The sequence below is a fragment of the Syngnathoides biaculeatus genome, chromosome 22, assembly GCF_019802595.1.
Source record: "Syngnathoides biaculeatus isolate LvHL_M chromosome 22, ASM1980259v1, whole genome shotgun sequence".
In the NCBI taxonomy this organism is placed as follows: Eukaryota; Metazoa; Chordata; class Actinopteri; order Syngnathiformes; family Syngnathidae; genus Syngnathoides; species Syngnathoides biaculeatus.
In genome coordinates this window covers 10125398-10138359 of record NC_084661.1, presented here as the reverse complement: position 1 = coordinate 10138359, position 12962 = coordinate 10125398, and the positions used below count along the sequence as shown (strand labels likewise).

Genomic DNA, 12962 nt, shown 5'->3' with positions numbered 1-12962 from the left:
TTGTGGATTAAATGGTCAACAGTGGTGGACAAAGTGCTTGTTTTTATTTCAACTGTGCATAAAGGACGGCCATTTGGTCAAAAATGAACTAAATATTTTACATACTACTGACATTCAAAATGATTGAGCCTATTGTCAATTACAGCTCTTGAAATACCAACTAAGATGACTTTTTTTTTTTTTAAATTAAAAGTGTGCAACAGTATTATGCTACCTGATAGCAGCGTCTGTGTGGATGTAACTGATGTAGTGACAGACAGAACAATTAAATGCTGTTCCACAAGACTGTGGAATGTACGTAGATAAAGTGCATCCACTTACTGTACCTACAATACGCAAAACCTACTCGAAACTGGATAATCTCCTGCTGCATGTGCACATCTGCTTGTGATCACTCGTGGCATAATTTGGCAAGTTGGAAATCACTGCTTAAGATAGCAAACAACGTATGTGCACTGACCTCAATTCCTGATCACCAAAATAACAACGGATCTGGACAAAGGCTGATTGATCATACTAAATAGGATGTGTAGTCTCTTACGTGTGATTCTTCCGGTGGTGCCTGCGGAGATGATAGTTCCTCGAGAAGCTCTTTTCACACAAGCCGCACGTAAATATCCGCTGTCCCATGTGCAGCATCCGGTGCGCCTTGAGGCTCTGCAAGCGGCTGAAGCTCTTGCAGCATTGCTCGCACGTGTAGGGCCGCACGCCCGTGTGCTTCCGCTCGTGCCGCTTCAGGTCGCCCGACTGGCGGAAGCTCTCGCCGCAGTGCGTGCACAAGTAGGGCTTCTCTCCGGTGTGCGTGCGCAGGTGGACGGTGAGCTGGCCCGAGTGAGCGAAGCCCTTGGCGCAGTGGGGGCAGCAATAGGGCTTCTCGCCCGTGTGCGTGCGCTGGTGCTGCTTGAGGGTGTAGTGGTTGCCAAAGCCCTTGCCGCAGTCGGCGCAGAAGTAGAGCACCTTCACCTGTAGGGAGCAGGAGTGGCTTTTAAAGGCTTTGGCATCGGTGTAGCCTTCATCACAGTGGGGGCACGTAAACAACTTGGGCTCCTGCTCAACCTCCGGCTGATCCGACGGACTGTGGGCCACGTACTCCGCTGGGTGATGCCTGCGAACGTGCTTGGCCAGGAAACTCTTGGTGGTGAAGGAGAACTGGCAGTGGGCACAGGAGAAGAGCTCGGTGCCGCAGTGGTACTTCCTGCAAGCATTGGTGTGCTGGTGCTGCTTCAGACCTCCAGAGCCGAATACTTTGCTGCAGTGCTCACAGCGGCGCAGGACGACAGACTTGTCGAAGGTCATCCCGCAGTGTGTGCACGCGTGGCCCTGCTCTTTGCACTTGTGCACCCGCAGCTCATCTGGATCGGCGTAGCTCTGATTGCAGCGGTTACAACGGAAGCGCTTATTGCCGCTCTCAGCGCTTGCTTTTCGCTTGGGAGCGATGAGCTGCATGATGGAGGAAATTTTCGATTTAGAGACGTGACGCCGTGGCCGCACACGGGGAAGCCTCGTGACAGGCCCCTCAGGGGGTTGCGGCACGGAATCGGGATCGTCAACCTCTCGGCTCTCCTCCGAGTGACTGGCGCCGATGTGCAGCTGGAGGAGGTCCACGGTGGAGAAAGCCACTGAACACTCGCCACAGCTAAACGGCATTTCGTCAGGCACACCGGACGGACGGGACGATCTCGGACGGACTTTGCATCGTGTACGGTGACGTTGCAGGTGGCGGGTGAGGTCGCTGTACTGGCCAAAGCAGCGTTTGCACACAGTGCACACGTACGGACGAAACATGTCGTGCACCAGCATCGTGTGCTTCTTGAGAGACATTTGGTTACAGAAATTTTTCCCACACTCGGAGCAAACATGATGCTGCTTGCCCGCTTCCTCCTCTCCTGCCTCACTCAGCTGCTCGCTTGCAGTTACATCCGTCGTGTTGGAAGCGTCTTTTTGGGACCCATCAACCTGCTCAGCGTTTTCTGACACATTTGTCCCCTCTTTCGTTACGCCGGACTTCCTGTGAACAATCTGGTGTCGGATAAAAGCCGACGCCTGACTGAAGCTACGCCGGCAAAGCCGGCAGCAGTAGGGGCCCCTGTTGCCGTGTACGCACAGCTTGTGCCTCTTCAGGTGCCACGCCTTCTTGAAAGTTCGACCGCAGTCGGAGCAGGCGACTGACGCGATTGCGTCGTCTGGGAGCGGCGTTTTGGCGGGAGAGGAAACCTCAGCGTCTGCGGTGTGATTCTCTGCCTCGGTTTCGTCAGGGTTGGATTTCAGCAGCTGATTTGAGTGGAAGCAGTCCACGTGCCGCTGGAGGAAGGCCTCGGTGGTGAACGTCAGCTTACACTGCACGCATTCGAAGACCTCAGATGCCGCAGAGGAGATGCTCTCTGCTAGTTACAGGAGGAAATAAAAACATGTTAATGGGAGCTTTGAATTTGAAAAGTATTCAAACTATAATAAAGTACAGTATGTGCAGTCTTGAGCTTGGTCAGCCTTTTAATTTACAATTTAAATTGACTTTTAATGTACATTTCCATGATTAAAAAAAACATTTTAACATCCATCTTCCAAGCTGCTTATCGGACCGCGCACATTTGCGGTTTAGCATCAGGTGATTTACATATTCTTCGATTTTTTTTCTTCTCTTTGTTGAGGAGAGAGCCAACTCTGAAAAGGATTAATATGGGTTTGCTTATTCAAGAATGGTTTCAGCTCATCATTTGTGAAATTTATTTATTTATTTTCTGTGCCCACGACGCTTGTGAGAAAGCAGCTCAGAAAAAGGATGTATGGAATTTTTAATGGAATTATAATGGCCGTCGATTATCTGGGGATTTTCAATAGTGGCGCTTCAGCCTAGCTCCAAATCCCGCTGCGAATTGTGGGGGTCCACATTATTCACATTTGAATGGCAATGTTTATTTTTAAACATGGAATTTTTTTTCAAATATATATTACCAGAACATATCACTTCAGACATTTTATTGTTTTATTTAAACTTTGAATTTCCAATCATTCTTAGAACTAGTTATTATTAAGTGCAGTCTTGGGCTTTGTCAGATACATTTGACTAATTTTGAATTTAAACTATTATTAATGTATTTTTTGCATACATTTGAAAAGATAATTTTCGGGTATAAATGGGATCACTAAACGAATTAGGCTTGCAACACGATTTTCCATATTCTGAAAATTATTAACAGGAAGTACTTGCAGTCTTGAGCCTTTTAACGGGTATTTTATTTTTTAATTGCAACTATATACTTTTCAATGTTTTATTTGACGTTTGTAAATAATTAAAATATATATTACAAAGACATACCATCCCAGCCACATTTCCTTTGTTTTACTGTCATTTTAATTGCAAAAAGTATGGGAAATAGCTCCAGTTTTGAGATTTGTTCGTCATATTTTATATTACAAAATTGTGCTTCATGCAGCAAGAAGTACCTCTTGAGTCACATACTATTTCTTTATATCAGATTCAAAATAAAAGTACCTGCACTCTCGACCTTGGTCAGCCACATTTGTGTCCAGGCGTCGCTAAATCTTGCGAGCATCTTGTCGCTGGGCCACACCAGGAGCTCGTCTCCGGCGTGAACGATGCGGCGGCAGTGGTACAGGATGCTGCCTTTGTACTGCACAGCCAGCAGATTGCTCTCGTCCCTGCTGCGAGCACGGTTCACATACCTGCCACAGAGCCAAAAGGGTCAAAAAATGTATTAAAAATAAGAATAACAAAAATAATGAGTTGAAATTAATTAAAAACACACACACACAACAGGATTATTAAAACAATTAAAAAATATGTACCATGAAAATAAAGAGTGGTACCCCACATTAAAAAAGTGGGTTTTTGTTCTAGTTAAAAATGATTTTTTATCAGATTTTAATTTTTTAAAGAATGTTTTTACTTGTTTTAATTTTTTTTCCCAGCAGATGCGCAGAATACTAGAATGATGAGAAGAGTAACGCTTCTGAGGTTAAAAAAAAAGGACCCTAGTCAAGATTTATTCCAGATAAATCAAATTTCTTCACTCATATTATTATACTAAAGTTGTATTATTTCAAAATAAAGTTTGATTTGTTTAAAATTTTAAAAATCATAAATATATTGATGTATTTTTCTCAAACGTATTTTTTTTTCAAGCTAAAAAGCAAGGAGGCGAGGCCTCATATTAAAAAAAATATATATTCGACAAAGTTGTATTCCCCATTCCTGAGCCAAACTGAGTTTTGGGAGTGAAATCGTCCAAATCTTCTTAAATGTTTTTTTAGATAAATCAGATTTTTTTGTATAAATTAATATTCCAAGTTTAACAAGCAAAAAAATGTCAGATAAGGACAAGGGACTTTTAGAGTATTCTCATCATAAACAACTTTTTTCTAAGACAAAAAAAACTCCTTTTTGTTGGTTGGATAACAACTATTTCATAGCAGTAGTATTTTGTTCATGAAATGAAAACAAAAAAAAAAAAGATACCTCATCCAGTTTGACAGAGTTTCTGAAGAGGCATCAATGTACTCATAAACATCTTGTCCTTTGTAAATCTGCAAAATAAATGTCATTTTTATTCTGCGCAATGCTTCAAAATGGCAATGACTAACTAAATGTTTATTTAATGTCTAGTAATGCATATTTATATCCACAACACGATCCAAATAGTCAACCAACCTCCCAGGAGAAGTCACTTGCGACTACGTTCTCCACACTCGTCACCACACCCTCAAACGGCCCGAAATGCATCCCAGGAGCGAGAGGGGGCCCGTGATTGATGACCCCGACACCTGCGCCGGGAATACCGGAGCGGCCCACCGTTAGGCCGTAGGGCAAAGTGCAAAGTGCTCTCTCGGGGATGCCCACACTTGTGGGAAAGTCGAGGATAAAGGACGGTCCGCCGGCCTTGAGCAAGTCGCTCTGGTTTTGGAAGAGAGTGAGACACTCGTCACAGCCTGGAGAATAAAACCAAAAGTATTGCAGTTTATGTTTAGCTGAATAATGAATAACGCTTATTAAATGTCTTCCTTACAAAAGCCTTCCGCAGCCTCTCCATTACCGACCAGCAACTTCTGGATTGGTGGAATCACTGAAAGGTTAAAATTAGAGAACGGGGAAAAAAACATGCAGGAATGAAACAACACTGCAAGAAGATTATAGCTTTGTTATTTTATAGCATTTATTTAGTTTGTCCTAAATTGCTCACACCCACTTGGGGGTGCAATTACACTGAGGATTACTATTATAGAGTACAATCTTTAAAGGAGATGTCAAGCATTTTACTTTTCTCAAAACACCTCTAGGATAAAGACATGGATATTTTCAAACCATATTTCTTGTCATGTTTAAATCCACTCATTTTAAGAACAGCTATTCGCAATGCAGCCCAGCATTTGTTAGATTGTCATCCAGAGGCCTGGACAGCGCAGGGCCATTCCTGCTATTGTTGGCCCAGGTCCTCTTCCGACTCAATCAACGAGCGTTCGCAGCGGCCGGCTGCTTGCTTCTACTAGCAAGAACACCGTCCAGTGTGTAAAACAAGCAAGCACCAAATACAATGACACCGTTTTGTGAGGCGCGGACAGGTTGCCAGGACCCTCTTGGGAATATTGGTTAGCACTTGGCATTGCTTTCCTCATATTCCACACTGAAGTATCTGTGACTTGGAGTGTGCTTCTTTTTATAACCACTTTTGTCATCAGTGGCTATTCTTGACTACTTGTGACAACACCCTTTAACTAGTGATGGTACACTATATTAAAAATGGCTTTCCACCATCGACCTAGTTATTTCTACAATAATGAAATGAGGGCTGTCTACATGTAAATCCTGTATAGCTTAAAATGTTACTATTTAGTCGGTGAAAAACATTTCATACGTGTGAAATCCAATGTACCTGCTGTGTCGATGCCGTCAGCCCGCAAGGAGCCTTCTATGATAACGACCTGCCCGGTGGACTCGACCCATTCTATAGAGTTGGTTGTGCACGACATTTGGGAATCTGTGGAAAGCACATTATGTATTTTTTTTTATTTCTATTTTATTACGAAGAAAGACATTCAGTTAGTTTACGCCGCCCAAACATTGAGATAGTTTACCTTTGAGTTTAGCTAGCATTACGTTCGTGAATTTATCGTAGAATGACAACCAACAGTTAGCCACACTAGACTTCGTGCGTGGCGTATCACTATCGGGTTAATAGCTACAGTAAAAACAAAACAAAAACAAGTTGTTCCATTATAGACCTGTGTTAACTTTGCACATTTTCACTCTGGACCATTTTGCTAAACACTAGCACACACCGGAAAAGTTGAACTCTTACCCGGACGTTGATGGGCTACACCTTCTAAATAAAAGCGTCCATAATTATAAACCGTATATACGGAGCCTCCTCAAACTTTTACAAAGCTATAAAATCATCAGAATTAATTTAAAAATTGGTAACAAGTTGAATTTAAGCTTTTTACACGAAATCAAAACACATTGGTTGCGTCCTTCAGATTGATTTTCTCGTGACAACAAAGAGACCGGAAGCGTATAGTCGCTCTATTGAAACAAATCTAACTTAGTCACTTCACGCAACCCTTTCTTAAACTAGAAATTGATTAGTAGAGATTTTCGGAATACCTGCTTCTAAAAGTAAACACATCCATGCATCCATTTTCCGTGCCGCTTGTCCTCACGACGTTCGTGGGAGTGCTGGAGCCTATCCCAGACGACTTTGGGCGACCCTGGATACCCTGAACTGGTCGCCAGCCAAGCACAGACATATAAAAACAAGCAACCATTTGCAATCACAATCACACTTACATGAAATTTCAAGTCTTCATTTAAACTACTATGCATGGAGTTTCTGAATAAAATCACCCACATTTTTGAGGATTTTTTTTAATGACCATTAGTTCAACACACCAATGATAATTTTTGGGACATTCACAATTAAAAAAAAATATATCAGTACTGTGTTAGCTGCCTTTTGTGACACAAAATTGTTGTAAAATTCAACTTTATGTAAAAATGACCAAGAAAATTTGAGCAGAGTATTGCTAAACATTCAAAAGTCCTGAGCTCAACTAGCAAGTTGCTCTCAGAGGAAGGTGTGGAAGACCAGCGTCTTCAAACTGGAGCGTCTTGGGCTGTTCCTGGATGGCATCTTGGAACGTCTTCCAAAGCTCAAGAAGGGAAAACATCCAGCGGGTCCCTTTCTCCTGTGAAGGTTTAAGAAAGAAGCGGAGCAACGCTGCACGAGCTCCACGCTGACGGCGTACTGCGCCGGCGCCCATCGACACACACGCACCATGGTCACAGAGGTCACCAAGCCGCACTTGCGTGGCGCCACGCCGCGAAAGGTAGACTGCCCCGGCTGGGTTGGTGCGCCCCTTTCCCACACCACGCCGGCCTCCTCTGCCACACTCACGCCGCTGAGGTTGCACAAGGCCCGGAGGCATACCTCCTCTAAGGCCCCATTCCCGGGGAATCGCAACAGGACAGCGACGAGACGAGGCACCACTCCTTTGCGCAGTAACAGCTGCTGATGCTTACCTGTATTTTAAAAAAGTTTAAACACGCTTAAAGAGTGTGGGAGGGGTAAAACCACATTCAAAATGTTTTTATATAGGGTCTCTGTATCACAAATGTTCCTCTCTTAACACGTGGTTCTGGAACGTGTCCCCCTCCATGATTGGGGGTTCACTATTTTGTACTCTCTCTGTGCTTTCTACCCATATGATGCCTTTTAGGTTCGATACTCACAGCTGTCATATGAGACCCGAGCGATGGCCTGGACTGCATGCTCCAGCAGGTCCTGGTCTGCACTAGTCAGCACAGATAGCAGAGCTGTAACCAGACCGGCATCCCCGAAACCTTTACGGATCATCGCTTGAGAGACAGAAAACAAAACATCGCATGAGATCAATGAAAGATTTTCAATCCACTTCGCTTTGCCGCAGTACGCTTCGGAGGAGTCCGTCTCGACTTGGATTACACTTCGGGGCATCCTCTATACCGTACAAACAAGTGGTATCACATTCTAGTTCCTTACTGGACTAGTCTAATTGCTAGCGTGTCGTCACTTACATTCCTTGGCGAGTTCGGCCACTAGTTGCGCAGTTAGCTGCGCCAGAGGCCCTCTGCACCTCAGCAACAGTGCCAGAACCGGAAGGATCCCACTGATCACGACCTGCTCGGCGGTGCCTTTTTCTGTGTAGATGCGGAATAACGTCTGTGCAATGGCGTCATTATGAAAACACCCCAAGACCCCAACTCAAAAGTGTAAACTCTGGACAACAATGCTATTATAACTGATCAATGGATTATTATCAAGACACGTCTGCCACCTACTAGAAACTAGAAGATGCTACTATAGATCGATGAACAAAGATGTGATGAATAAAAAAACTAAAATTGGATCGTTTCCCAGCACACATTACATGGAGGCGGGCCATTTCTGTTGGCATGTAGCATCAGGTAGCGTAGTTACTGGCTCAAGCCCCAAGAATGGCATCAATTCAAACGTCTGGACTCACTCCTCTCCCGAATGTTCACCAGCACGGTGCACAAGTGCGGCTTCAGCTCATCTTCAATCCGCTCGAGACCCAGGACCCTGATGGCACCTAATGCGTTATTCAACGTCTCTGTGGCAGGGAGGGAAGAACGAAGAAAAGCATGAAGACCATTGACGCAGCAAGACGGAAGAAATGGTCCAAAGCCTTAATCTTGGTCTGTACAAATACCCCAGTCACCTAACCAGTTACCTTGGGTCAATTCACTAAGGCAAACAAACATCTGCAAAATGTGACGGACCATTGACCATACTCACCATTTGGGGAGTAGGGTTGCAGACAACTGGTCTTGTGTTTGTCCCCCTTGGTACTTTTGTACGTAAATGCGAGCGGCACGGTGGAATGTCCCATCCTGGTCTTTCGTTATCCCGACAATCTCCGTTTTCTATGTTTGAACATTTCCAGCCTTCGTCGAGGCTGGAAAAGCGTCCGGTGCTCGCGACAGCTCTCTCAGTCCTGTCGGCTTTAACGCAAATCCCCGCACCCCTTAAAGCTCTTCTCTCGCCATCTGTGCGTGCACAATTTAGGTATTAGCCACCCCGCTGCTTTGGGTATTTCGGCCGGCCGAAAACGTGCCAAGGCATCTCAGAGCCGTTTGAGGCAACGTGAGGGCAGGTAGGCGGGTACGCAGAAAAGGTTTCCTTATTCGTCACATAAACAACTTCGACTACTACCACCAACTCTCATGTTTTGTGTGTAATACAAAGACAGAAATACCTGGATTTGGACCAAAAACACAAATTGAGTCATTTGTGTCAAACCTGACACGTTCATCCTTGATTTTGATCACATGACTATATTGGCAAGTTCACTTCGACAACCCATTTCAGAAAACTTCGAAATATCACGTTGCACAGGCAGTGTATTATTACTACATGGTGCTGCCATTCTTGCAGATTAGCCAGGTTGGACTCCCTGCCAGTGCCCAAATACTGAAGCCTTGCCACACTGACGCCCAAGATGTAAAAATGTTTGGATTGTGTCAGGATGGGATAACCCAAAGGTTTCAGGGGGGAAAAAAAGGACACCATAAAAGAGGCTACTGTTACATCAGGAGATATTTTCACATTGATACAAAACACTACATGTGTCTTTAATCTTTTTGGTCCTTCCTGAGAACAATCTGGTAAAACCAAACATGATGTCATCTCAAGCCGGTCTGGAACCGCTAAGACCGGTGGAAACAGTCTCATATCCCACAGACACCAGAGTTAGCATGTTGCCTTGCACGTCATCTTTCTTGCAGGGTTCCACTTCTACTCGGTTCTCCTGATGCACCTTCTTCTTCCCTCTGCTTCGCCCTTTGCCTTTGGAGATGACCTTCCCTTGATCCTTGATGCCAAGAGACGCTTTGTAACACCGCCGTTGTCGTCGGCGGATGCGGCGCGTCAGCACCGTGGATTCAGGAGGTTCTGCGGCAGCGGCGCCAGACAGGATGCGAATCTGCTGCTCGATCGCCGTGACGATCATGTCCAGAGCCACGTCCAGCATTCCCAGACCGAGGCCGTGGGTCGCGTTGTCGAAGGCTCCGCTGTTGGCTGGGTCTTTGAAACATTTCCGCATGTCTTCTAGGTGATTCCTGCACAGAAACAAAACAGTTATACAAAATTACTTTTCTGTTGCTTTTAAAATGATCACTGTCTGCAAAAATGAACATACTTTGTCTCAATTATTTTGGACCAGTGTTGGACTGTGTTTGTTTCAGGGATAAGCTGTTTCGCCATGTTGCCATAGTCGATGTAGTCATGCGAGAAGTCTTTCATATCGTCGCACAAAGCTCTGGTGTCACCTGAGAACGCATACACATTGAAACACAGCAGGGTCATACACAAGGCCTGGATTCTCCATGTCACCGACGGACCTTTTTCCCAAGTTTATGTCTTCGTACTCCAGACGTGTTTTCTTGCTGCAATCCTCCAAAAACCAAGACCAACCATTTTTCAACCAACAACTTGCAACCAAGACTACACCGTGCTCTTCTCTTACCACCTTCAATGAGATTGGAGAAGGATGTATTCAACAGAGGTAGACATGGTGGGCTTGAAGCCGAGGACGTTCAGGGATTCGAAAAGGTTCTTCTTAAAAAACGCTAACTGGAACCCAACCCTAAACCTAATCCCAACAACTTGAGACCAAGACTCTACTGACCATACTATTTCCTTCCTGAAAAGGGACTTTTGCGTTTCTTGCCTCACCTTCAGTGAGTTTGGAGAAGGATGAGGAAACAGAGGTAGTCGTGCTGGGTGTGAGGCCGAGGACGCTCAGCGACTCCAGCAGTGTCTTCTTGCTAGCCGGGCCTCGGCTCACTCGCGTGTAGGCGGCCAACGAGCGCAGGGACATCTTCTCCGGTGCCTGCAAACGGCGCTTGATCTCCTCGTAGGAGATGAGATGTTTCCCTGAAATTGGAAGTCAGTGGCAACAGAGTTATTTCTATTTGTTAGCAAATTCGGAATTCCTTGTGAAAGGCCACTTACGAGCCTTGGATCCTTTCATGTTCGGATCCAGGAGTGACGACACCTCTGCAAAGGGCATCTGTGTAGAGAGCTCTGCAGTAGTGCGGGAGTTCTGTGGTGTTCCCTGACCCTGCATGGCTTCCTCAGTCTGGACTGGGACAGATATCTGCATCTGGGGCTGAAGATGAGGCTGGATAGCATGCATCTCAACCTGAGCGGTTTCGAGTGAAACCTGGTCTTGTGCAGAAGGCAGCACCAGTGTGTTTTCAGGTAAACCCTGAAGACCCATCCCCCCCTGGGTCACCGTTTGGTCTGAGGACACTTGAAATATTCCCATGACCGGCTTCACCATAGTGAAAAGCATGTTGCCCTGCGCGTCCAGACCCACCACCCTCGTAGACTGGTCCATTTTGTCGCAGAATCAAGTTCCCACGTACTAGGGAGCTTGGGGTTTGCTTACTTTTTACACTTTGAGGAGGGTGATTATCACTTTCAATAACAGCAAGTGCTTCCTACAAGACAAAACACATATTTGGTGCAAGATTAAAGAATAAATATAATACTAATACACAAGATGGCACTGGTAACATCCACAGATTATGTAATATTGGTGTTATCGTGGGATATTTTCAAAGGTTGAAGCGGGTATGAGTAGAGATTGGCACACAAGTTTTAGTGACGACTGATGAGAGTGGCGGCACGGTGATTCAGATTATAAACCGTTGGCCTCACAGTTCTGAGAACCCGGGATCAATCCCGGCCCCGCCTGTGTGGAGTCTGCATGTTCTCGCCGTGTCTCCGTAGGTTTTCTCCAGGCACTCCCGTTTCCTCCCATAATTCCAAAAAAATGTAACATTAATTGGACACTCTAAATTGCCCCTTGGCGTGATTATGAGTGCGACTGTCTCGATGTGCCCTGTGATTGGCTGGCGACCAGTTCATGGTGTACGCCGCCTCCTGCCCGTTGACAGCTGGGATAGGTTCCACCACTCCCTGTGACCCTCGTGAGGATGAGCAGCAAAGAAAATGGATGGATTAACAAGAGTTTTTAGACACCTGGTGACATTAAGCTTTTTTAGTGCTTTAGAGTGTCCCCTATTGAGTATACTGTACCCATAATATAGACACTGATGATCATACCTTTCATGACCAAGGTTATTTTCCAGTCAGCATCCTAATAGCTTTAAATATTGCTTTCAATCATGTGATCAATATTTGTCTGATATGTTGGCTATTGAGATTGGGAGGTTTGTCTATTCAAACACTATTGAAGCATCTAAACACAACAATGCATCAACCTGCAACATGACGGCACGTGAGATCATAGGAAAACTATTTAGTGTTACCTGATGTGCCATAGCACCTTTGGAAATGCTCAATGTGTTCCTGTGCAAATCGTCCATTAGATGAAATATAAGGTCATAACATTTTTTAAGGTCAAACTATTGTAATTTTCCTGCCTAATGTAATTCTGATTTTTTTTTCCAGGTATATATGTACATTTTAGAAACATTTCAAAATGGCTGCCACCGCCGTGCTTTGTTTGTTACAGCTGATCCCGGAAAAAAAAAAAAAAAAACTCGGCGTGTGGTGGTTCCGAGCGTGGCCAACAAGACCCAGATGAGCGGCGCCTCTCTCCCAGAAGCAAGTGGTGAGGAGTGACGGGATTTCCACTCACCAGCTTTCTCGCTTAAGCGGTCACTGATCCTAGAACGGTCCACGTCGAACCAAGCGACATTTTTGCGTCTTCTTTGCTGCAGCTTCGGCGGGTTGCAAATCAGCTCTACGCGCACCCCTGCCGGTACACTTGAATACAGACGCTCATTGACTGGGAAACACGTCAATCATTTAAAAATTGACACTTCATTGGCTAAGAGAAGTTGACGCAAAGGGGGCGTGTTAGACCGTAATTCCGGCTTCCGCCCAAACGTGTACAGTTCCGGCCTACTTTTGGCA

The 12962-nt window shown here is 45.2% G+C and overlaps 3 protein-coding genes across 8 annotated transcripts; all 3 read right to left on the bottom strand.

The window, feature by feature from the left end:
- Nucleotides 1–25: 25 nt before the first annotated feature.
- Nucleotides 26–6729, bottom strand: prdm9 (PR domain containing 9). Of its 5 annotated transcripts, none has more exons than XM_061809305.1 (7): nt 6620–6729; nt 5889–5993; nt 5025–5081; nt 4670–4947; nt 4478–4545; nt 3494–3684; nt 26–2384 (listed from the first exon to the last, which is right to left on the bottom strand). In XM_061809305.1, exons 1-7 carry the CDS (start codon nt 6651–6653, stop codon nt 538–540), a joined length of 2580 nt encoding a protein of 859 aa, XP_061665289.1. In that variant the 5' UTR covers nt 6654–6729; the 3' UTR covers nt 26–537. The 5 variants fall into 5 exon arrangements, with proteins under 5 accessions (XP_061665289.1, XP_061665291.1, XP_061665293.1 ...); XM_061809307.1 differs by having other exon boundaries at nt 26–2381; XM_061809309.1 differs by lacking the exon at nt 6620–6729 and adding an exon at nt 6315–6445.
- Nucleotides 6730–6924: 195 nt separating this feature from the next.
- Nucleotides 6925–9380, bottom strand: si:dkey-21e13.3 (uncharacterized protein LOC100150043 homolog). Its single transcript, XM_061811103.1, has 5 exons — nt 8811–9380; nt 8518–8625; nt 8069–8191; nt 7745–7870; nt 6925–7534 (listed from the first exon to the last, which is right to left on the bottom strand). The coding sequence occupies exons 1-5, from the start codon at nt 8902–8904 to the stop codon at nt 7080–7082; spliced, it is 906 nt and encodes a 301-aa protein (XP_061667087.1). The 5' UTR covers nt 8905–9380; the 3' UTR covers nt 6925–7079.
- Nucleotides 9381–9556: 176 nt separating this feature from the next.
- On the bottom strand, nt 9557–12837 carry si:ch73-127m5.2 (uncharacterized protein LOC561202 homolog). 2 transcript variants are annotated; one of them, XM_061811101.1, is made up of 5 exons: nt 12685–12837; nt 11028–11518; nt 10749–10949; nt 10213–10342; nt 9557–10132 (listed from the first exon to the last, which is right to left on the bottom strand). In XM_061811101.1, exons 2-5 carry the CDS (start codon nt 11413–11415, stop codon nt 9703–9705), a joined length of 1149 nt encoding a protein of 382 aa, XP_061667085.1. In that variant the 5' UTR covers nt 11416–11518; nt 12685–12837; the 3' UTR covers nt 9557–9702. The 2 variants fall into 2 exon arrangements, with proteins under 2 accessions (XP_061667085.1, XP_061667086.1); XM_061811102.1 differs by lacking the exon at nt 12685–12837 and adding an exon at nt 12353–12641.
- Between the last annotated feature and the right edge of the window lie 125 nt (nt 12838–12962).